The sequence below is a fragment of the Hyalella azteca genome, unplaced genomic scaffold (genome assembly GCF_000764305.2).
Source record: "Hyalella azteca isolate HAZT.00-mixed unplaced genomic scaffold, Hazt_2.0.2 contig10432, whole genome shotgun sequence".
NCBI classification, from domain to species: domain Eukaryota; kingdom Metazoa; phylum Arthropoda; class Malacostraca; order Amphipoda; family Hyalellidae; genus Hyalella; species Hyalella azteca.
This window is the reverse complement of record NW_025940474.1, coordinates 30252-56163: the sequence shown is the minus strand read 5'-3', so window position 1 is coordinate 56163 and position 25912 is coordinate 30252. Positions and strand designations below refer to the sequence as shown.

The 25912-nt window shown below is 40.0% G+C and overlaps 1 protein-coding gene across 1 annotated transcript; it reads right to left on the bottom strand.

Annotated features, from left to right (window-relative positions):
• Window positions 1-13649: 13649 nt before the first annotated feature.
• Window positions 13650-24252, bottom strand: LOC108677471 (conserved oligomeric Golgi complex subunit 6). The gene is made up of 11 exons (XM_018165692.2): window positions 24008-24252; window positions 21668-21942; window positions 20198-20369; window positions 19323-19495; window positions 18678-18892; window positions 18205-18428; window positions 16654-16740; window positions 15946-16089; window positions 15277-15465; window positions 14448-14630; window positions 13650-14091 (listed from the first exon to the last, which is right to left on the bottom strand). Exons 1-11 carry the CDS (start codon window positions 24131-24133, stop codon window positions 13858-13860), a joined length of 2022 nt encoding a protein of 673 aa, XP_018021181.1. The 5' UTR covers window positions 24134-24252; the 3' UTR covers window positions 13650-13857.
• Window positions 24253-25912: the final 1660 nt, after the last annotated feature.

Below are 25912 nucleotides of genomic sequence, written 5' to 3'. Positions count from 1 at the left end.
GGTATGACTTCACGCAATCTTTATTCCAGGATCGCTGAGCATAAGGGCAGGAGTTGTAGGACCGGACAGTTGCTATCGCGCCCCCCTCATTCGGCTGTGCGCACTCACGCCGAGCAGTGTGATGTGCCTGTTTCTGACAGTGACTTTAGGGTGTTAGCTTCTACCTCCGGTACTTCAGATTTGCCTATCTTAGAATCATTGTACATTTTTAAGCTTAGGCCCAGTTTAAATTCAGCTGTGAGCTCCTATCCCCTTGAAATTGTGAATAGATAGGTTTTTATGCCCTATTACATGTAAATTTAGGTTCTAATTATTGTGTTCTGTGCTTTCAATTGTATTAACTTGTGACTTTCTATGTATGTTCTACATTCTACGAACTGACGATGGAGCTGGACTCCGAAACGTTTTCTACAAAGATATGAATTTTTGTGGACTATTCTTGGCTTTTAAATTTATAATAAATCTTCTTATCTGGTGACCATTCACCATGAAAACGAATTCGATTGAGAATAAATAATGTCTAATAAAATTAATCTAATTACATTAATGGTTTATTTACACAATATTTATCACTTTAGCTATCGTATGTCATGCATTTGTCTAACCAGAACAACAGGAAACAAAGGTTTGGTTGGATAAATATGGTTCCAAAATTTTAAATTCGTTCAAATCGACAAAATAAAATATTTTGACTCAAATCTACTAACAACTTTACCTGACTTGCGTAGCGTGGATTCATCGGCACTCGCGCGGCGACGAGGCAGAGCAAAAGACCAAATATAATGGACTTCATGACGGCGGCTCCGACGCTCGCCTGGCTTTGCTTCTTCTTGATACCGAAATTCCTGCGAAGAAGAAAGTGTGAGATGCATTCTCTTGTGGTTTGGCATTATTTAAATTTCGATTGTTCGCTAACATTAAACAAACATCCTATAAATAAAGAATGATTTTTAATATGGCTGGACATGAAGTCGCATGTATATGGCTAATAAACATTTCTTGATGCAAAGAAGCTCTCTCTTCACATTCACATTGAGAATGGGCAATAATCACATTTATATTCCTGTTAATGTGTGTTTTTAGTGTCGTGGTTTTACATCGTCTTCGCCGCACTTTGCAATATTGCTTCATTACATGCACAATCACAGTAATTGCAAGTGATAATATATGCCCATTATATGCATCGTTAGGAGAAAATGTTCATAAAAAATTTTTGGAAAAATCTGCTGACTGATTTATAACATGCGCACAACATTACAACGTGTTTTGGAAATTCCTTGATCATCAATATCAGGTCGTCAAGTAACAGCCTCCTTGCGCAAAATTCTCACTTGTATAATATAATTAAATTAAATTGATTCATCTTGCTATGCTCACCTGCAAAGGTTACCTCTCTGAGCGCCTGACCGAAATGACACTCCAGGCCATGGCTGGAAGCTTTTTATCTGCCGTCGCAGGTGCTTCCAGTGGAAGATGTCGAGGTGAATTTCTCACCGGCAGGCGGCAGCACTGACCAATTCACGGGTTGTAAGATATTGTTGGAATATTGTAGCCGAAGTTCATTAACTTTTAAGATAAAATATGTAATTCAAGATTTATTTTTTAGCATCAACCACTAGAATAGCAGATAGCGAACTCCGGATCTCTTTGCCGGCCATTATTCTTGTGTCTGTGGCCAGTGTCGGAGGTCCAGTCGCTTCACCTGTCGGAGTTACATGTTAGCATAACCTGTTCATTGCATAGTTAATTTTTACTGGCCTGTGCGTTCCTGTGGACTTAACTGGTGAATAATATGATATTCGTGGTTAATTTTAAAATGGCTATTACTCTGAAACTGGCGAATAATCTGATACTGTTGATTAATTTGATACTAGTGATTAAATATTAACTGGTGATTATCTGATATTCATTCGATGTAAGCATGCCAGTGTTTCCTGTTTGAATTTATTGTTCTGTGTTATTGTGCAGATTTTCTCAATAATCGCAACTTGCTGTTCCTTCTCTCATAAATCTGATGATGCAAACGCAGAATTAAATTATTTAATATCTTCATCCACTTGAAGCTCAGCATGCCGGGAGGTTGGGAATTATGCTGAATTGTTCTGAGCGAAGAGCTATCTAAGGAAGCCGCTACAGAGATCATATAGAAGCTGTTAATTTTTATGCATGCTAACGAAACATGAGCAATAAGGGGTTGTATGCTCTATTTTCATTTATACCATTTGACCAAGATTATTTTCTTCAACTCGTTCCTCTCAAAAACATTCTCGTTAGTAAGCAATTCTGTGCAGCGTCCGATGTCATGTTGGAGCGTAAGGCAGCTTTTTTATCTTGTCGTTAATAATCCGAGGAATTTTTTTTTCGTAGTCTTAAATGGTGTTTACTTAGTAAGTATAATAATTTCTATCACATAGTGTATTAAAAGACGGATATCGATGGCCAATGAAAATTACCTTCGATGACTTTCAAACCAAAATCTACCGACAATTCCGAGTAGGCAATAACAATACACAGATGATCATTGCAAGTACATCGTTTGCCTATTCAGCTTCACAACTTTACTGCAGCTAAACAACCGCTCGTTAGATGTTATTGACAGCCACTGCCTTGTGCCAGGCAGCGGTCAAGATAAAGTGACCGTGAAAAACTTCGAGTCTCTGACAAGCCGAAACTCGTGCAGAAAAGTATCAGCCATCTACAGGGAACGATGGCGTGGACTTTGCCATGCGTATTTTCCAGCCTATAATGACACTACGACCGCGCCGATCATAACTCAGCGTTGGACAAGAGTAGCAACAAGACGTGCAGCGATCATAATTATGCGTTGCTTCAGTAGACTGCATTTCCATTCAAATTACGATCATAACAAATGGCAGAAGCGAGGCACCGAGCCGAGAGCAGCACCTTACAAAAGTGTTTGATTCCTTATATTTTCGGTGCATTTTGGTCGATTTTTTTTGTATATATTATCATGGTGGGAGAAACTCACTTAGGCCTCAAAAAGTTTTGATGTAAAAAACTGGGACACGTGAACAGTTTCCGAATTTGACATCTATACCACTATCCGTCCTTCATAATTCGATCCAATCCCTGAAATTAGATTTAATTTACGAGAAGCGGCAATGTGATGACGTAGTGTTCTCGATGAGTAAGTCAGACGTATTTATAAAAGTGATGGGGATACAATTGTATTTTCCATCACTCTCCTTCCTATTTTCCATTCGAACAACAACAATAACAACCGTAGTGTGATACGGTTGTCGAGTAGCTAACGTATACGGATAACACCCTTTCTAATTATGGCCGCACTTGCCCTTATAGCGGCCGTATCGTGGTAGCCGTACCGTCGCTACGGAGACTATATGCTTCTAAAGAGAATTCGATCTTTTCAGATATGTAGTATGCGCGATACCCAACAATCGTCGTATTAAGATATTTAATTTGATTCGTCAGAAATGAGCTGCAAGATCCCCCCTAGTTAAAACCCCAGTACCCATTATTTCCCTGTTCGATCATTAGAATTTCTTCATTGCCCAGCTGCCGGCCCAACAAATAAATGTTTATGTTTCCTCCGAGAGATGTTTCAATATCGGAATTAAATAGATAACGTTATCTAATAACCGTCATGATCAGATCTGATATGAGAACCAACTTAATATTTAAAACAATACAAGCATAGTGAAGGGCTGTCAAACTCACTGCATGGTGACTAAAAAACGTTTAGATGAATGCAAATCGATCAGCGAAAATCTAAATAATTTATCGCTGCATCAAACTTTGATGAAATTGTACTTTTTCAGTTCAAAGTAACAGAATTGCGCAGAACGACGAGGCAGCAATCTGAGCGAGACACGTGTGAAAAAAATGAAATTGTAAGTTAACGAATTCATGAGATTCGATTTTAAGCTAATGAAATGTTCAGATTGATAGTCAGGAAGATTTTATAAAGTGATTCATGTTAAAATTGATTGGTTTGAGAGTATAATGATTATCCATTCAATTTTATTCGCTCGGTTGCAGCAGCAGCTGGAGCGTGACGCACGTGAAACAATAACAAGACAAAGAATTATTTTAATGCGAGGATATACGGTAATATATGTGAGAACTGGCTTACATGCACATTTTAATGTAATTCGTTGAACGAAGACATGTTAAAATTTGAAAAAGGAAACGAAAAATCTACAACGAGAGATTTATGTGAGGTTTTAGTGGAGGCAAATCCATTCAGTATCCACAATTCGAGCGGCTCGAAAATGACCACGACATGCACTGGCTACCGCGCCGAACTGCAATTGCGGCCCACGAGCAATGACTAGGCTGACAATGAAATTTTTGACGTTGCGACGCAGAGTATGCGAGTATGACGCGTTTTCCGGACGGTTTTCCTACTCGCGGCACGGCAGCACAAGAATATTTAACAACAACAGATTCAAAGTCAAAAAAGCACCAAGTAAATCCACCATTTCCTCAAAGAAAACGTTTGCAGATTTATGTAGTTTGCATATTTCACTTATAGAATAGGAGTGTCGGCATTGAAGAAATAGGCCCATTGCCTGTTGCCGATTCTTGAACTTTTCGTGACTTGATTCACAAGGGATCCGGCCTTTAGAACCCGATCTTTCCATAGCTGACGATTGATTGAGATAGCTGCTGGACTTATTGCCTGGTCCGTAATTTGCTAGGTGTCTAGTCTGTTTTTGAAGATGTTCATACTCGGAGCGTCAACGATGCTATCAGGGAGGCTGTTCCACATGTCGGTGACTCGAAGCGAGAATAAATGTTGTCGCATGGATGTGTTCCAACGCTGTTTTTTTAGTTTATAGCCGTGGCCCCTGGTGTCGGTTAGTCAGTAATGAACTAACAATTGATTTAATTTATCGCAACAATTTAAAATGATTAAATTTATTAGGAAATTAAAATACGGTCATAGTTTTAGTGGCGCCAGAGAAGCTTCCCTATGTTTCGTGATGTAATAAATTTTTAAACGTGGTAAATTTTTCTGATTTATATGATAGTGACGTAATTAACTCTGACGTCATCCGTCCGTATAAGCGTGATAGGCACTTCGTTGAACGAACTTGGCGGGCCTTGCGCGTTCTCCAACAGCTTAATACGTTTCATCTCAAGACCCAATTGAACAGGAGAAAAACACTGCCAAAAATCCTTGAGTAAAAGCATTTATTTGTTTCGAATTTGTATGCCCCACAATAAGTTTTTCGCTATTTCGATTACTATTCGCAAGGTCACTTGTTCTCAGTATTCAACGTGCAACATTCTCACTATCCATCAGACAATTGATCTTGGTATCAAATATTTTTAGTAGTAGAATATAAATATTTAATGCCAGCCGGTGGTCCGTGGTTTGGTCAGCAGAGATAACCCTTTATCGCCAAATCGGACTTTCAAGTCGCCTTCAAGAAACACCGGTTTTCTAAGAATTTCACGTTTTCGTTCATTTTTTTCAAAAAATTCATACAACAAAAAAGTCTTGAATTTATTTTTTATATATGTGAACCTAGTTTCAAAGTTATCTGTCAGTAAATAACCGAAATAAAATTTCAAATTTCCAATGGAAATTTCCAATTTCTTGTGGAAATTTTATTTCGGTTATTTACGAACCGATCACTTTGAAACTTGGTACACATATGTAAAAAATAAATCTAAGACTTTTGTTCGCGTGAATTTTTCGAAAAAAAATTAAAGAAAACGTGAAATTCTTAGAAAACAGTCAAAAAAGGGGTACAGTAGAAATCTATCTCCTCCTAGGATTTTCAAGCTAAAACATCGAGACGCATATCTTTCGATGCGTAAAGACCATATCTATCGATTGGTCTGCGCTGTTTTTCGAAATTCTAATTCTTGTGGGTGGGGTGGGCATTTTTCGAAAAAATTTTGATTTCCCCCCCACCCTTTCGAATTTCCCCCTGTTGAATTCCTGGTTCTCAAATTCACTTCTCTTGTGTATTTCGTACGCCTGATGCATGCGTATCACTGACATTTTACTTTAGTTCGGTTTTAAAGACATCTAGACTTTCAGTTGCGGTGTTGGCTCTAGACTGTAAAGAAGGAAATGTTTGGTACGTGTGTTTTAATTTTGAAGATTCGTGTAACGTGTATATTTGACTTTTATCGTGTTATATGTTCGAAATAAATTATTTTACTTCTCGATTATACCTTTATGTGCAATACTAATTTTATGTAACCATTTTTACCTTTGTATATTGTTTGTTTACAGAAACCGATTTATAAAGACAACTGAACGAAAAATCGTGTATTCAAATCCTTCGCCAAACGAATATACGTAACACCCCCCTTTTTTCAAAATATTTTCAAAACTATAAAGAAATTAAAAAAAGGTACGACCAGTCCCTAGATCTTTTATTTACGAATCGAACGGTATATCGTTCATTGCTGTAGCTTAAAAACTCTAGGAGAAGATAGGTTTGCGGTGACAATAAGTGTGAATGTTCAGTAAAGCGCGACAAAGTCCCGAGCGCCTCGAAATAGGCATTCAATGTGGCATGGTTACAAAACTAAACATTACTGGAGCTGAAATTCAGTCAAGGATGATGGGAACGACTGCATGAGCACCACCCTACACGACAGCAGCCGGGTAACTAAAGAGCAGCTCTTCAGATCGTCTATTTATGTGCCCGACCGGTAATTTTCGCCCATCTCAAATGTGAAAGAACTCCCCTACCCCTAACCCTTTCGCGATCTGTCGTCAAGGCATAAATCAACGTTTAGAGACGATTTTGGTACCGTTGGATAGGTCAGAATGTTAGCTTTAAGGTGAGACTAAAAACCGGAAAAGTGAAATTTGCTATTTTTGACCCAGAATATCAGGCGGTAAAGGGATAATCCCTGATATTTAAAAACCCTTCAACAATAGTCTTTCTAGCAGTAAGGGAAAGGCTGATTACTTAAGGCTGATTACTTAAAGACATTAAAATTGAAATCGATTCAATTTGATGTCTGTTATTTTCTTAAAACATTACTGAGCCTGATAAAACCTCGTCACGAAAAGTCTCGTGGATACGCGCTTGAACATAGCCGCTAAAATATTCACGGCGCCAGGCTACGAACACAGAACCATCAATTCCAATAATAAGCATTCACCATTCATAAGGCGAAATACAATAAATTGTTGCGTTTGAAAGTGAAGAGATATACCATATGGTTGCTTATACATCAATATATCAAAAATATCATATATCAAAGTAACTATGGCTAAATTAGCAGAGAGAACTTTTCAACAATTCATTTTATCTCCACCGACAGTATTTCTGATCGAGTCGTTTTGAACTGACATGGAGATCTGGAGAAATGGTGAATTATGAAATTTTCCTCGCTGAATTCTCAGTTACATTCTTTGTAGATACAATTTCTCGTTATCTTTTCATCAGTTCATGCAATTTTATTTTCAGTTATTAACTATACTCGATCTGCACGAATAAACCTTAAGCAGCCAACTCACATGCCACCCACAAGCTGGATGACCCAAGGAGGCCCAGGCCCACAATGAGACCATCACCCGAGCGACATTGGAGGCCTGCACCGGCATTGTTATGCGGTGCCCTGACCCATCGAGATTGACGATAGCTGAGGCCCTCATTATCAAGAGCGAGTCTCCAGCTATCAACCTCCAAACTACTGGATTCGTCCGGACGCTGAAATTATTTTAAGAGTAATTTAAAGCTTATAATGTAAATTGTATCCACTATTTTATTATTACAACACTTCTCTTTAACTTCACTGCTTGTTTGTCTGTTTGTCTGTCTGTCTGTCTGTCTGCTACAAATCTTGTAATCGAAATTTAATACATTTCTACATATCCTATCTATCTGAAATTTTGCACACTTGTGTAAAGTTGGAGACAATGCATGAATCAAATGTCAAAATAAATGATTTTAAAAATTAAAAAAAATCAATAATAAATTTTAAACTGAAATTGATTTGAAATTCAGGGCATGGGTGCAACTCGCGCAAGTAACTATGATACGAGAAAGCCTTCTGGTTACGAATTTAAGTGCAGTATTTAAATGCGCGTATTTCGATTTTCCCCAGATTTGAAAATTTCCAAACTTGAAGATCGAAGAACTTTACGCCTTCTTGATAAAATTCGAAATAGTTCGTAATCCGTGGAAACGCGCTTTTTTATTCTTCTATTGCCCCAGCATTTGATACGTGTCCAGCAATGGACTGCTGCAGAGATGACCGGGAGTGTTGTTAAGGAGATATTCTCTTGAGCCAGCATCACTGCGTCAGAAACCCAACTAGACGAGGTCAAGATTTGAAGCTCTCGAACGGCAATGCTTGCTGCGGAGATCAAGCTTAATTTTATTCTCCAAGTCGAGATTACGAATTTGAGTGTCCCGACCAGTGTGGGCGTCAGAGCCTTGAAGTAAGAGTGAATTGTACATGCAGTTAAAATCAAGCATCGAAGTAAGGAAACTGCAAGTGCAATCAGGCGGGCAATGAGCCATTCCGAGATTATTAATGCCATGCAAAAATCCCGAGGAAAAATAGTGGAGAATCAACGGCTGCGTTGCTGCGTAAGCAACAAGATTACTTGGAAGAGAACGCTAAATTGTAGAGGGAAATTTTTCGCCATGTAATCAAACCATCGGATTAAGAAGGAAAAGGTGAACTGGAGAAGAAGAGATGGGTTGCGGAGGATCTGGATTATAGCTACCAGCGTAGGCTGCAGGAGCAAGAGAAATATTACGAGAAAATTGTTCTGCAGAAAGACGAAGTGATCCAAGAGTTGTTGTAATAAATTAGGGAACAGAAGGAAGAACTAGGAGAAGCTCGTTCAGAGAACCAGAAACTTCGTCGCAGTCTCTCTAAGCAGTCCCTCGAGAAATCACAATTAAAAAAATCCAGCCGGACAAGAAGCCGTCTTCTATTTGCAGAAGATGAGTTGAGCTCAAATGAAGATTCCTACTAATTTGCAATGGATTATAGTTCGGGCTTGCAAAAAGATAGGTTTTTACACTTCAAGTAGGATCACGACCGTTTATTACGTGATCGAGATTTACTGAAATAAATGTTGGACTAGTTAAAGTAAAGACACGCTTCCGATTAGCGTCAGGCATAGGAAGAAATCGATGCTCTGAAGAAGAAGATTGAAGAAAGAAATTAGATTATCAGTGATTTAGAAACTGATCTTCGAGCTGCCAATAGTGAGTTGCAGAGGTTGCGTTAGAATTAGAAAATAATGCAAAATGATTCAACGCAAGCGGCTCAAGCTCAAAAAATAGTGGAACTCGAGAACGCTTTGCACCATCAAGAGTAAAAAATCAACGAGTTGGTTGAGAATAGGCAAATGACGACCGTGGCAAGTTCAAATCCGGAATTCGGGCATAATGTTAAAAATAATTTGAAGGAAGAGAATGATTTCTTAAAAGGATTATTGCAACAGTACAGTTGGTGCGTTTCAGACTGTATGCTCACCTTAAGTGAAGCAAGATAATTGTTTCAGCTGAATCAATCAGTTGAAAATTTGTCTTATGTTAACCAGAACGACATCAAACTCGGGAGAAGAAATTTCATACCAAACAACCGAGCAAATGAATCATCGCATCAAAAAGGTCAACCCAGAAGCAAAACCAAACCTCTTTACAGCGATGGAGAAGCCCTGTTGCGCAACCTGAAAGATTTTATCAGTCAAATGAAACTGATAGAATAACTGGCGAGTGAAGCTGCAGCAGAATCTGTCGAGCAATTAATTAGATCTAAGGAACTTAAGATGGAAAACATGAGAGCCGATTTGAAAGATGAAAGAGAGAGAACATTGAAACAAACGGGATAAATGGAAAACTTGCTCAGAGCATTGGAATAGAAAGACCACGAACTAGAAGAGTAAAAATTTTAAAATGGTGTTCTGACAGAAAATTTAAGATCGTCAAAAGAGCTATTCGATAAGAAATTAACTGATATGAATAATCAGAAAGAAGATGAAGTTTTGAAATTGAAGTAAATTATCAAAGACCTAGAAGATCAAACGTTTTCCATGGAACGATAGGAAAAACGTGCAGGTATCGCACTCTAAGACGCATAGAGTGAAGGATAGAAACTCTAAGAACGGTTAAATGAGCTTTGTGGTGGTGGGTGTAGTAGTGGTGGTGGGTGTAGTAGTGGAGGTGGGTGTAGTAGTGGTGGTGGTGGTGGGTGTAGTGGTTGACGGACATGTCATGCATGCAATAAGTCCTTCGGAAGGGGAAAAAGTCTGGTTATATTCGGGACGTAGGCAATCACTGCACACCGTCGTCGAGGGATCATAGTCACATACCAGGCACGAAAAATTGGCGGAATAGTCAACGAATTCTAGACAGGTGAAGCATGTTGTTGTGTTGTCTTCATATGTTATCCTGCCGAAGATAAGCAGAACGCATAGACATCGAAAGTTCTTTGATGGATTTAAAATACAAATGTGGGAGTAAAACATTAGGGGCGGCGTCTACCCTAAAGTTTTCCGATTTGGATTTTCCGGTTTTTAGTCTCATCTTAAAGCTGGCATTCTGCCCTATCCAACGGTACCATTACCATCTCTGTACGTTGATTTATGCGTTCACGACAGATCATGAAAGGGAGGGGGATGGGGTAGTTCTTTAACAAATAGAATGGGAGGAAATTTGCTGTGAGCACTTTAAATAGTGTCTGCTTGAGGTGCGCCTTAGTTACCCGCCTGGCGTCCTATGAGGAGGTGTGCATGCAGTCGCTCCCACCATCCTTGACTGGAATCAAGCTCCAGTAATTCAGCTACAAATCTTATAACTGATATTTGACACACTTTTACCTGTCTAATTGATCTGAAATTTTGCACACTTGTGTGAAGTCAGAGGCAATGCATGAACCAATTAATAGAATAAATTATTTTGAAAAAAATTTATATATCAAAAAAATTTTATATATTAAAAAAATTGAAAAATAAATTTTTTTAATGTTCGAAAATTAAATGAGAAATTCATGGTACATCTTTAAGATTGGAGACACTGGATTTTTTGGAAGTGTTGTCTTTAAAAAGTAATTTTTAAACGTATATTATTTTATTTGTACTACTGTCATTTCAAAATTTCAATTTTGAATTCAATTTTCAATGTCATTTGGTAGCCTACTTTTTAATTTCCCCGCGCCAGCTAGAAATTTTGTCCGACTCGTTGAAAAAACGAATAAGAAGATTATTAATATGAAGCATGCTCTGGTCTTCAATCATACTTGCATTAAAGAAAAGCTTCTGTCGAACTATACCAATATAATATAATTATACAAATTTACCATTTGAGAAATTTACATTTGAATATGGAGCTATTTATGGCTCACTAATAAGAAATTATCATTCATTAACTTCAAATGGAAAATAATGAATGAACGAATAGTTCATTCATAAAAATCCCATAGAGCCTCAAGCTAAGGCGAAAGGCTGGTTAAAAGGACGATTTAGCAAGGCATGAACCACGCGAGGGGTTTCACAAACCACTCGCCGCACAAATCCTGTGTTTCACAAGTCCTGTGACATAGGTCACACAGCGGAGATGGTGGTTATCAGCCCTCAATATCGTTACCCCAACAACCACATTTCTGTCGCTGAGGAAACTGGCGGTTTTCATGTAGCCGATGAAGTACCAGAGGTTAGCCGGAGCACATTGGCTCTGGTCGACCACTGCATGGTTGAACTATATAAGGTTGACACACGAGAAGTTCCGTCTTTCAGTTCAGCTTTCTTATTACGTCACGTAGATCGAGAAACGTAAACAAGCCCGTCATTCCATGATGGATTGGTTGACTGGTTTGATCGCATTTCGGTGATTGGTTAATTCCCGTGACGTCACTGAAGTCAATGATGTCACAGGCGAACTACATCCGCAAAAACGGGCTTCTGATGGGCCAACCTTATACTAGTTCAACCATGTACCACTACCTATCTCTTCTTACCTGTTCCCTCCACCCTATTAGGCCTATTTCACACCATACTGTAGGGCACGTTCCAGGCATAGGCCAGTCAACGTCCTGTCCAATGTTCTTTAATGCATTTCCATAGAAGCATTCACACCATGTGCATGGCAGGTGCCTTTCACGGCTGCTTAGTATGCTTCTATTGAAATACATGAAATAATATTGAACTAGTCCGTGACTGGCTTTTGCCTGGCACGATTTCGGCAGAATGGATTGAACCCGGCCTACATCAGTCTTCAGCCGACAGCTGAGGGACTCCGACAGGTTGTCTCTGCACATTCCTTGATACAGGGCAGGTACTTCTTTACCCCACCTCCAGCCCACGCTTCTCATACGAAGCATTTATAGAGACTTGAGGTTGGCAGTAATATAAGAAAACTCCGACGATTGCCATCATCGGTGCAGGGATTTGGCAATTTCGTTGTTCAGAGAAAAAGTTTTCATTGGATAGAGAAACGGTTTAGAGGTTGCTAGTTATGAATGTACTTATTCACGATCCAAAATTTTCCGGTTGTTTAGTTTCAGAAAAATATCCGCCTCACATGCGTAATCTTGCTAAAAATACAGAATACAAAGGTGTAATCAGTAAAAAATGAGGGGAACTATCAAATTACCCAACATTTCTAACTGTAGCCAATATTTGGTTCAACAACATTCAGTTCTACAATGAAAAAATATTCTGACAACTTTTTTACCTTCAAATGTTTTGACAACAAGGAAACTCCGATTGTGTAAATATAAAGAAATACAACAATATAATAAATAACAACTTAGAAATACCAGATTCGTATAATAATTTTAGCTGATAACGCTCAAAATAAACAGAACCATTACGAATATTATTATTGCTTAACATAACGCCACGGCTATAAACTAAAAAAACAGCGTTGGAACACATCCATGCGACAACATTTCTTCTCGCTTCGAGTCACCGACATGTGGAACAGCCTCCCTGATAGCATCGTTGACGCTCCGAGTATGAACGCCTTCAAGAACAGACTAGACGAAGCTATGCAGGAGCATATGTTCAGTCTTAAAATGCCTAGCAAATTACGGACCAGGCAATAAGTCCAGCAGCTGTCTCAATCAATCGTCAGCTATGGAAAGATCGGGTTCCAAAGGCCGGATCCCTTGTGAATCAAGTCACGAAAAGTTCAAGAATCGGCAACAGGCCATGGGCCTATTTCTTCAACGCCGACACTTCTATTCTATTCTAACCCACACCTGTAAAATAATGAAGCTGGGAAGGGGGAGTGAAACACGCGTCCAAATTGAGCTAAATTGTGTAATGTGTGGATGTCATTAGATGTCGTTATGACACCAGAATTGCACCAAAATTTGGCATAAATAGTTATATTTGAGGCGAAAAATTATATAAAGCATTTGAATGAATCCGTTTTTAGGTAAATTGCTCCCCGACAATCAAAGAAACACATTGTAAACAAACGCATATTAAATACTCGTGCGTGACAAAACCTTGCAGGAATGAAACACGCAAGCCTCTATGACCTTGTGAATAATAGCGCCTCTTCCCATGACGGACGGCACGAATCACGGAAGGACGAGAAGTTGCAAGCAGGGAAACGGCGCGTGCGTTCATTTAGAAAATGATCGTCGTCAAAATAATGAGGCTCGTCAAAATACGCGTTTTCTCCTGGAAAAATAGTTTCGCGATGGCCCACATTAGGGCAAGTGCATCGCTATTTGGAAAAAATCTCTTCGTTTTTATCGAGTGTACAGCTGAGTGCGGATAACTTCCTAGCCATGCTAGGAGTGCGTATAAGATCTAGCCATGTTAGGAGATTATCTCATAAACAAGAAAATCAGGTGATAGAAACTGACGAGGCAAAAGCAATGCAAAAGGAGGACAAAAATAACGAAAAAATACGATGCAGCAGATCAGAGGACCATGAGGGCCCGTATCATGTCGGGCGTTTTCGGCATGAGTTTGTGCGGCGCGGTGTAGCCGGCAGCTGGCACCGTATGCACGAGTGTGTGCAGTGCAGTGTAGTGGTGCAGCACTGCAGTGCAGCACCTGTGCAGACACTGCTGTCGGTGCTGTGCAGACACCACGTGCCGCATGCTGGGCAGCTGGTAGGCGTCGGGGCACGACAGGAACTCGTCCAGCTTCGCCTGGATACGAGAGAAATTTCTGAGTCTTATTTCGTGACTGACGCAATCATGTTGACAACACTGAGGGGCATGAGGCTTGGCTTGGTCGTGTTACACATACTGAAAAACAGTCATTATGAAATTATTATTCGTAAATGATTTGAAGTTCTTTAAATAAGATCAGCCTATAAAGTAAACAAATAATGCAATCGCGGTAAGGATCTGAAATGTCAGCAAGTGTGAACCTTCCAATTTACCGTTCAACATCCACCCGTGCAAAGAAGCCTTCAAGAGATATTTCAGTTGACGTAACAAACTTAAGAGAACGAATAATTCATCAATGTAAGCTTGAGGATTACGACCATTTGATGGCCCACCAAGAAATGCTGCACCGCAGACGAGGAGGTGTAGGGGCGGCAGGCGAGAGGCGTGTCCCCCACAACCCCCCCAGCAGCAGTGGCCGCGCTGAGGTCCCCCAGCATCGGCAGCAAAGCCAGGCTCATGAGCACAGCAGCAGTCTGCTGCTCGCACAGCACTGACACCGCAGACTCCGTCACACCCTGCAACACCACAGCATCAGCCATACCGTCATGCCGCCAGGCACTACATACTTCTTAACCAGGTAATTTTTTCTGATAAACCAAGTGATTTCTTCCGCATTTAATTCATTGTTTTCTTCAGAGCAGGCAGGCACTTATTTTTCACTCTTGCACCGCCACGTGCACAGTCAGGAAACGTTGACAGTCAGCACGCAGAGCCACTAGTGAGGCAACCCATCAAAGCGCTGATATAGGGTGGCCGCAAGGAGCGGGTTCTTGATACCTTTTCTAGACAAATTGTCCCACCGACAAGTTAAAGCAACGTTATGCAAAATGCGGAACCTAGTTTGATTACGTCGACGTAGTCATAATGTTCGTTATCTGAGAACAAGAACAGATCTCTGTTGAAGACAATCTTTACCGGGGTAACTAGTCGGTAATTTTTATTGAGATTCTTCCCGCGTATTTTCAGCGAGCCCTAGGTAATTAGGATGGAAAAGAGTGAATATAATTATTTACAGCCAAAACTTTCTGCTACGCATATGTGAATATACGAGCGCCTAACACGAGATACCTGGGAGGAGGATAAAGATGGTGAGTAGATATGAAGTTAGGAGGGAAATTATGCTCGGAAGATGAGAGTTTAAGAGAAGTTGTCAGGAAGCACCTGAATCTGTTGGAGTTTCTGTGGGGTATTCGAGGTCTGAAGGAGGGACACGGTGGAGTGCAGGAGATGGCAGCAGTTGAGGAGGTAAACGTTGGCCTCCACGACCCCCGCCTCCACAGCGGCGCCGCCACCACCGCTCACAGCGGCGTTCAGGGCCGTCAGTAGCGGGTCTACCACGAGGTCCACCACCTGTCGGGGAACAGAACTCAGCACCAACACTAGTAGGCTTATTGGTAGTAATCTATAAACCTATGGGCACTAGTAGGCCTATGGGCAGTGACCTATGTGCACTAGTTTGAGTATAGGCAGTAATCTATGGCCACTAGTTTGCCTATAAGAAGTAGCCTATATACGATTAGTAACCTCTGGGCACTAGTAGACCTAAAGATCGAGAACTCGTTCAGAATGAGAATTTAAATTTATTGACAACCGATGTAAGGTTTATGGAGAGGACAGAGGTAAGATTGGGATAATATGGAAAGGAGGTTGAGTTCACGTTGAGAATGAAAAATTTCTATGAGAGGTATCACGATAAAGTGGTATCTAATATATGGCTGGCTGTGCTGAAATGGGTGAGACTACGGTGTTGATAAAGTGTAACGCAAGTGCACTAAAAGTTTAATGAAAGCAAAACGAGAATGCAGCGGGAGTTTATAAGTATGTGAGGACCTCAGCAGCGTGGTCGTGGTGCTGTAAGGTGCTGAGGGTGGTGGCGGTGATGATGTCGCTGAGCAGCGTCAGGAGTGACGTGACCGTGGGAGAGGGCGCCAGGGACGGCGGGATGGCGTGCAGCAGCTCGCAGCTCTCCTCCACCTGATAATAATTTCCAAAAATATAATAGGATAACAAAAATATAATAGGAAACTAATGTAATTATTAGTCATAAAGCAATCAGTCCACACTAAATATCAGTCCCTGGGTAATATCAGTCCCTGTGTAATATCAGTCCCTGAGTAATATCAGTCCCTGAGTAATATCAGTCCCTGAGTAATATCAGTCCCTGAGTAATATCAGTCCCTGGGTAATATCAGTCCCTGAGTAATATCAGTCCCTGGGTAATATCAGTCCCTGGGTAACATTTCCAGAGTAATATCAGTCCTTGCATAATATTGCACCACGGTATGTGGAAGTTATGACTGAGTTACAGCCATGTTAAAACTGTTACTACGATTTAAATGAATAAATATGGAAAAACAATAAGTGTGAGCCAGTCACACTTAATTTTCAAAAAATATTTCATAACACTAAAGGATACTAATAAGACTAAAGGATTTCATAAAGATACACAGCAATGCCCAATACCCGCCTAGGATCCTCGTGTTGACGTCCGCAATTGGCGGGGCGGATTCCAATCACTCTATATTAATTAATTATTACCTGCGTCTGGAGGGCGGCGAGGAACATCTTCTGGCAGAGCTGCTGCAGCTCGTCCAGCGCGCACACCAACAGCCCTGCCCCTGTCAGCTGATGCACCACAAACTGTAAGTCGTCTCAACAAAATGATAAGCAGAAACTATCCATGCATGAATCCTTTGGATTCATGCATGGATAGTTCAACAGCCCCGACCCTGTCACCACAAACTATCAGTCGTCTCAACCAAATGATGGCTACTACAATATAAGCAGAAACTATAAAAAAAAATAAGCAGAAAATATCCATGCATGAATCCTTTGGATCCCAAAGAACGAAGCGGTCTATAAATGTCTAATACCGCTTTTTACAAAGAATAAAGAAGTTTATTTAGAATTATTATAGAAAGCTTGTCTTGTAGTACAATTTTCTGGACTTAATAAGAGTAATTTGTGTAACTACGAGTTACTATGACATTGGGCAGCCGTTTATCCTGCCACATGAGACAACCAGGCTGTCAACCGCTTTGTGCTGGAGGAACCCACCAGCATCGTCATCAAGCAGTGGCCTAACATCAACCGACCGACGATAACTGAACCACTCATCTCTACGGATTGGGCGCCAACATCTATCTCTCAACTACCGGGTTTGTCTGAACTTTGAGATAGTTTTCAGGGTAATTTTTCAGGTTCAAATTTCACTGTTGTATCCTTTTTACGTATATTATGTACTTATTTACACCAAAATTTCAATATTCAATGCTTCTTTTAAGTTTAAAATTAATAATTATTTCAAGTTACAAGATGCATTAAATGTTTGTTTGTTGCATTCGAAACCTGGTTAATAAACTAAAATACTTCCTGAAACATGCCTTTCGATCTTCCAACGTCATCTGAAGAATTGTCCGACTCTCTGATAATTTAAATCAACGAATTCTCTGGTCATTAATAGCACGTCTATAAACAAACAAAGCCTACCATCTAATACTAATATATTATATTACATATGCATATAATATAAGCGTCTATTACGCTGTTGTGAGGCATGAGCGACTAATAACTTGCATGAGGATAAAACAAATTTCCACTCCTTCCTTCTAAAAATTATGAAGCATTTAAATTCAGATAATTACACGTCTTAATAAACATTAGACGAATTTACAGCAAGTCCTGTACAAAAGTTGTTATAACATCAGAAATGATTCCTGCAGTTATAACGTGCTTATAATGAACAGAAATCTCCACCCCATCCCCTCTCCCACTCTGGACACCGAGAAATGATTAAGTCAGTGATTTCGACCCAGGATGCGACTTTGTGATGAGTACTTAAGAACAAGTACAAAGATGAGTTGTTATCTCAATTGTCGATTAATTCTCAATTTAATACACATAGAAGCAACATTGCTTCAAAATTTTACCTATTAAATAATATCTGTATGTTAAAACGAGAATACGAGTCAGCATCACCCAGTTTGATAACCACAAAATGACTTTGAATAGAAGGCTGTTAAAAATGAGCTCTCAGACACGGGAGTGAACTGTAGCCCTCAAGCAGATCTCGCCCCAGCGTCCACGCACCTGCTCGATGGTGTTGCTGTAGAACTGAAGCAAGCCTCGCATCTTGTAGAGCATCACGGGCTTCTTGCTGACGTGTGGGCGGTGGGGGGAGGCACTGGAGTCCTGGGGGAGCCTCTTCCTGGTGGGTTCCCCCGACACGATCATCGTCTCGATGCGCGTCTTCAGCGGCCGACACACCGACTCGGCGATGCTGGCCAGACTCGAGCTCGTCTCAGCCGACACGTCTGGGTCAACACATCAGTTCTTTAAAACAACGTCGATGCTGACATAGTCATCAAAAATTATTCTGAATTATGTAACAAAAATCACAATAGATATTATGCCCGCATAATATTTCAGCCTTCAGTATATTCTTTCAGGGTGTTTTTACCAAGTCAAATAAATGATTATTCAGATAATTATGGCACACTCTTGATATGAAACTGACAACACCCGCAGCCAAGTCAACATTAGCCTCTGCTCTGCGTGCTCACCCAGACTCTTGCAGCCCCCAAAAAGCGCCCCCATGACCTCTCGTTCCCCCGCCAGGGCCTGGTGCAGCCACGCCAGCATGTCCCCCACGTAGCGGGTAGGGGAGTGCGCCCCCAGCTCGATGGGGGAGTGTGTGGGGGACAAGTGGGTGAGGGAGTGCAGGAAGTTGCGGGACAAGGCACCCCTGCGCACCACCACCCACTCCTCCACCACTAACCTGCGGGAGGAGTATTTCAATATCAAGGGCCTCAGGGTACATAATAATTTTAAGAGTATAAATTATTTTGAGGGTGTTATGTTAATAATTATAGTCCCGGGAAATAGGATGAAAAGGTATCAACAATTGATAGGACATCATTCAAAAATTGGTCCGGATCGAAATGAAGAATCCAAAAAATGATTGCGAGTGAAAGGAACAAAAAAAGTGGTAGATGTATCTCACATTCAGACAAACTCATCATAAGAGAAAATAACTCCAAATAGAAAGTTATATTTGAAAGAAAGAAAAATTATATTCCATTTTAATACTTGGCAACTGTTAATATTAAAATAGGATTAACAGAATCTCCATTCGATGAGCCAACAGTAACATGAAGAGCTGAGGCCTGTCCTCCAGGGAGGCCACGAGGCACTACACATGAGGTCACCTGAAGAGCTGAGGCCTGTCCTCCAGGGAGGCCATGGCGGTGGGCAGGGCGGCGGTGAGGACATCGCTGACCCTGGCCTGCTGCAGCAGCCAGCGGTACAGCGCCCCCACGCCCGCCTCCCGCACCTCGCTCACGTGCGACAGCACCTCCAGCGCCGTCGTCTGCTCGCCCGTCTGCGGGACAAGGGTCTTAATGAGGCTTAGTGTACAGTCGTCTGCTCGCCCGTCTGCGGGTCAAGGGTCTTAATGAGGCGTAGTGTACAGTCGTCTGCTCACCCGTCTGCGGGTCAAGGGTCTTAATGAGGCGTAGTGTACAGTCGTCTGCTCACCCGTCTGCGGGACAAGGGTCTTAATGAGGCGTAGTGTACAGTCGTCTGCTCGCCCGTCTGCGGGACAAGGGTCTTAATGAGGCGTAGTGTACAGTCGTCTGCTCGCCCGTCTGCGGGTCAAGGGTCTTAATGAGGCGTGCGTGGTTAGTGTACAGACACAGGCTGGGTCTTAATGAGGCGTGCGTGGTTAGTGTACAGACACAAGCAGGGTCTTAATGAGGCGTGCGTGGTTACTGTAGCCAGCCACACAGGGTCCTAATTAGAGAACAGACAGTTTAGAGACCAGCAAGGTTGAAGAGAACCAAGATATAAGAAGAGAAGGCAATTGGTACCTTTATTTGTGCCAGGCATATTCTATTGGGAAAGCCATTGATTAGTCCATATGTATTCAAATAATTTTAACATAATAATATATATATATATATATATTCTAATACAATTAACATATAATTTATTATCAATGATGTATGAATATTTATTGACTCAATCAGTAAAAAAAGTGGATAAAAAATTGTATGATAATAACTGTCATGAATTATCTCTTCACCTGCAACAAGTGTTTAGTGTTGTTCTTAATAGCGAGCGTCTTGTCAAGAGCAGCAAAGAACTCAGGCCCTATCCTAGGGCTGGAGGACTGGAGCAGAGCCACCTCAGCCGGTGTCAGCAGGAAGGCTCGGGCGCAAGCTGCTGCCACCTGCTGCTGCATTGCCAGTGTTGTCCTGGTAATAAAACATCTTTATAATAATTGCTCATTTGTCTGTACTGCAAATCCACTATTTTTACTTTATACTATAACTAAATTTTACATTCTATTATAGGTTTGGCTTTCACAGTGTTTTTGTACAAATGAATTACCGGTATATCTTATTGCTCTCCTGAAAAATGTTATAGAAAATATTTATTATATTGATTTGTCTCAAAAATATTTCGGTTCATATGAACTGTGATCATTAATCATTGAGGATTTGGAATGCAAGTATATTTAAGCACCCAGATAAGCACACTTACACTTTTCTACCAATTGAAACATTTAAATTTGCAAACTATCATTCAATATATTTATTTAACAGGAAAAAATAAATTTTTAATTGTTTCTTCATCATATACTAAACCTTGATATTATATTAATATATGAATAATATCTCTTTTTTAATCATGATTTTCTACTTCTGTATAATGGCCTTATCGTACATATATTGATACATCTTTTTCAACTTCAAATGTATTGTTTTACATAGAGATGCGACGTAAAAAAAACACTCATGTTTTTTTTAATAAAAAACAAGTTTTTTTAATAAAAAACATCAGCCTAAAAAAAACATGTTTTTTATTGTTTTTTTTAGAAAAACATAAATAAATGCAAATTAATCCATAATCACTTTACCTGAGGGCCACAGGATGATAGGTGACAGGTCTATGCTGTATCTTAAAATTCCTAATATCATTGAATGACAGCGAAGTCATTTGTATTGCATCATAGCTACTTGCCTATTGCATCATCTTTCAATAAACGTAGCAGGTGCAGGCTGCCAGGCGGCGCCGCGTCCCGCGCGGCTTGTTAAATCGTCCTTGCATATTGCATCATCTTTTTCATAGGTCATGGTGAGTGACTGAAAATGGAATGCTTTGAAAATATTTATTTTTTGTATTTTTTGCATACTTTGATTTTTGAGTACAATAAGGAAATGAAAAATTTGTTTATTTACCCTTTTAAGCTTTGAACTAGAAGTATTAGGCTTGATAAATTATAAATCACACATGAGATATGTTAATTGTTAAATAAGATTTAAAAACACATCATTTCAATGTATATTAAGGGTATAGATATATTGATCCCAAATAAATACACGAAAGAAAAAAAACAATAAAAAACAAAAAAAAACACATAAAAAAAAACGTTTTTTTTACCAAAAAAAACACTCTGGAAAAAAAAACGTTTTTTTTGCATCTCTACTTTTACACCATCAGAATTCTTATATGCAACAAATTTATCAAACTTGCCAGCTGTTAAACTAACCGCTGTTTGTGCAGCTTGGCAGTCTGCTCAGTGAGGTGCTTAGTCTCAGCTTTAGCAGCCTGGAGCTTGGCTTTCATCTCTGTACACTGAGAATTGATTATCTTGACATCATCATAAATGGCGTCAACAGCATCTTTCACCAACTTCAGAGCTGCAACAAACTCTTGGTTGATGCTGACACTGCGCTGCTCAATCTGGCCACGCAGGTTGCGGCGAGCCTTCATTGAGTTCTCAGGGAAGAATAAAGACAGCTCGCTCAGGGCTTCCACTGCAGCCTGTATAACAAATAATGTAATGAATCATTGAATACTCTTATTTATGACCTATTTCTTGAGAATCATTCAAATTTGGATGGAATTTCAGTTCCTAGAGTACACAAAGGCATCACACACCAAAACAGACTTTGTCTATGACTCTCAGAATTCCTGGTGAGGCAAGTGAAGTCACATCCAGGCCTGGTGCAATAGGATAATAAAAACCATTGCATATTCATTACATTAGATGTGTCCTGACTGGGCACAAGTCAAACACATGTTTAAAGAACTTCACAAGTAATTATCTGAAAAATCAGCCACTTTTCTGTAGGGTTAGTTATGGTATAGCTTTGAAAAATTTAATTTTCATGTTCTCATGTTATCATTTCAAATTTTATGTTCTCTAATAATCAGATACCATGATAACGCATCTTGTTTGCAAAGCAAATAATTTTTTTCATTTCATAATTGAAATATAGTCAAATGGGGTAAGACAGGATCGCAGCCTTCATGGGGTAAGAAAGGACCAGCCCATGGCATGCATTCTAATTGTACTGAATTTAATTTGAAGGAAGAATATGTTAGAGCAATCATTGCATGTCATTTCAATGTGTGTTTCAACCCTCTTCTGCAAATAATGAATTTCTGGCTAATTTTTAAAGAAAACCTATGTATAGAAGGGTCACAAAATAGTTAACCCTATTTGGGAAATAAGCTCTATCTAATGACAAAAAATTTTTTAGCCAGGTTTGTGGCTGTAGGCAGGTAACCTCAAGTAATAAGCAACTTTTGAGACATACTAGGCATTTCTACCTGTTACCATCACTGCCTGACATCTATTCTAAAATGGGGCAAAAAAGGACCAGACATGGGGTAAGAGGGGACCACTAAATGATCCTGTTTTGCCCCACAAGTGGTCCTATCTTACCCCACAAATGGTCCTGTCTTACCCCACAAATGGTCCTGTCTTACCCCACAAATGGTCCTGTCTTACCCCACAAATGGTCCTCTCTTACCCTACAGTTTATCAAAAATAGTTTTTAAATTAATATATTATTGAGGAGTACATGGAGTATTTTGGTCAAAATTTTCATCTTTTGCTCAAACTTCATTATAACTTGTTAGCTGTTTTAATTAGAGAAATTTAGTGCACTATTTCAAATTGCATCACAGGGATGGAGAAAATAGGGATGTCTCTTCCCATTAGTGAGCTGCAGAACTATGTGCAACATTGGCTGGGGGAAAAGCCATTGTGTGAAACATGAAAAATAATTATGATCACAACTCTGTGAGAGGGCATGAGCTATGTTTGAAAAAGTGCACCACAAATGCTGTTAGCAAGAAAACACATGATGTCTGAGACTCAAGTTATTATCCATCAATTGGTTTTATTACCAATTTGATAAATTTTCCAGACAATGACATTATGACACTAATGGAATATACATGAAGTATTTAGCAGTGCTCTACAATGAACCAAAGCCAACCCACTTTTACTATGCTTAACAAAGTTTTCTCGTGACAAAAACCCCAATGTGACTGAAATTAGAGTTGACTTCCCGCAACACAAAACAGTAACAAGTGGTTGTTTAATCAAATAATGTGTTTCCAGATGGATAATATTGAATAATCAGATTTATACTTTTATTAAAAACTTCGTAACATAAGAATTACCTGTTGAATGTTACGTTACGTAATTACCTGACCAGCTCACTTTTTTCAATCTGTACAGAAAACTATGTTGGATGCAAAATGTCTGAGTTGTAGCTTAGAAGCCCATTGCATAAATACACCTTGTGATAGGTTTAGGGTTTTTTAGTTATTCATAGTATAGATGCTACAGGCTTGTTAGTGATTTTGGTCCTGTCTTACCCCATCTGACTATATAAACCTTTCACTAATGATAAAATAATCCATTTAAATCAAAGTTAATTTAAATGATTCCCTCAAATACAGAGAATAAAAGGAGCTGGCTTGTCCATAATGATTGGAATCATGAATTGCAAAACAAAACTCAACATATCTCAAGCATCAAAAAATAATTATTTTTCCGAATAAAATAAACCTATGGTAAAATAAAGCTCACCTTATCATTTTCAATCCTGGTTTCTAATATTTTATTGATTTTTCTCGACAGAGGGTTTGTTGTTTGGCCATCTTTTGACAGCTGAGATTCCAAGTGCCCATTAGCACCAGCTTTGTTTTCAACCATTGTATTGGATGGAATAGGATTAATTGACCTTAAAAATGACACTTAAAAGAAAATTTTCCAGTAGCTAAAAATCCATAGGTAGCAATAAATCTGGAAATTGAAGATGGAAAACATCATGATTCCACTGTCAACAGACAGCATTAATAAATGGGTTACTATCATAACTTTTTGATCTTGGATAAATTTACTGTCATCATTGCTATTTGTAATTAGTGGCTTGGGACCAAGAAGTCCCATCAGTTACAAAATGCTTAATATATATGCCCTCAAATGGGTAATAAAGAAAAATTTTGAGAGTTTTTTGTTAATAACTTCTTAAGTTTGGGCTCATTTTAAAGGTCTTTGCAAGGGCTATTGTATGACATCTCTGAAAAAATTCTGCCTGCTATTTGTAAGATGCCAGACACAAGAGAAAAGAGTCTCAAATGACCCTTCTGAGAACTGGGTAATTCAAGACACTTGAAATAAAACTTAATTTTAAAACATATGAAGTACTCCAAAGTCCTCCTCTTCTTTTGTAGATGATGTACTGTATATGTAGAATAAATTACATTTTTGTGATTTGTACGTGTTTTTTCTTCATTGATATGATATTATCATATCCATCCATTACCATATTAATGATGTGACATTCCTGTATCCATTGACATACCATTGAGCATTTACAACGACCTTTTCCACTGCAAGCTTCTAATCAGCATCCGTATAGCATTTCTGCTGTATCTAAGCTTACAGGACTGAGGACTGGGCTAATAATTTCACACCATTTTAATTGGGTCAAGTGAATTCACTATAGAATAGAATAGAATAGAAGTGTTGGCGTTGAAGACATAGGCCCATGGCCTGTTGCCGATTCTTGAACTTTTCGTGACTTGATTCACAAGGGATCCGGCCTTTGGAACCCGATCTTTCCATAACTGACGATTGATTGAGATAGCTGCTGGACTTATTGCCTGCTCCGTAATTTGCTAGGTCTCAGCCCACTCACACAGTCCACTAAGGACTTCCAGCCCACTCACAGTCCACTAAGAACCCTCAGCCCACTCACAAAGTCCACTAAGGACTCTCAGCCCACTCACACACTCCACTAAGTACACTCAGCCCACTCACACAGTCCACTAAGGACTTCCAGCCCACTCACAGTCCACTAAGAACCCTCAGCCCACTCACACAGTCCACTAAGGACCCTGAGCCCACTCACACAGTCCACTAAGGACCCTCAGCCAACTCACACAGTCCACTCCCACTCACACAGTCCACTAAGGACCCTCAGCCTACTCACACAGTCCACTAAGGACCCTCAGCCCGCTCACACAGTCCACTAAGGACCATCAGCCTACTCACACAGTCCACTAAGGACCATCAGCCCACTCACACAGTCCACTAAAAACCCTCAGCCCACTCACACAGTCCACTAAGGACCCTCAACCCACTCACACAGTCCACTAAGGATCCTCAGCCCACTCACATAGTCCACTAAGGACTTCCAGCCCACTCACACAGTCCACTAAGGACCCTGAGCCCACTCACACAGTCCACTAAGGACCATCAGCCCACTCACACAGTCCACTAAGAACCCTCAGCCCACTCACACAGTCCACTAAGGACCCTCAACCCACTCACACAGTCCACTAAGGATCCTCAGCCCACTCACACAGTCCACTAAGGACTTCCAGCCCACTCACACAGTCCACTAAGAACCCTCAGCCCACTCACACAGTCCACTAAGAACCCTCAGCCCACTCACACAGTCCACTAAGAACCCTCAGCCCACTCACA

Coding starts and splice junctions, on each gene's coding strand:
- LOC108677471 (XM_018165692.2), bottom strand. CDS start 24,133: ATGGTTGAAAACAAAGCTGGTGCTAATGGGCACTTGGAATCTCAGCTG. Junction 21,943..24,007: donor CCAGGATTGAAAATGATAAG/GTGAGCTTTATT, acceptor TTTGTTATACAG/GCTGCAGTGGAAGCCCTGAG. Junction 20,370..21,667: donor GCCAAGCTGCACAAACAGCG/GTTAGTTTAACA, acceptor TTTTATTACCAG/GACAACACTGGCAATGCAGC.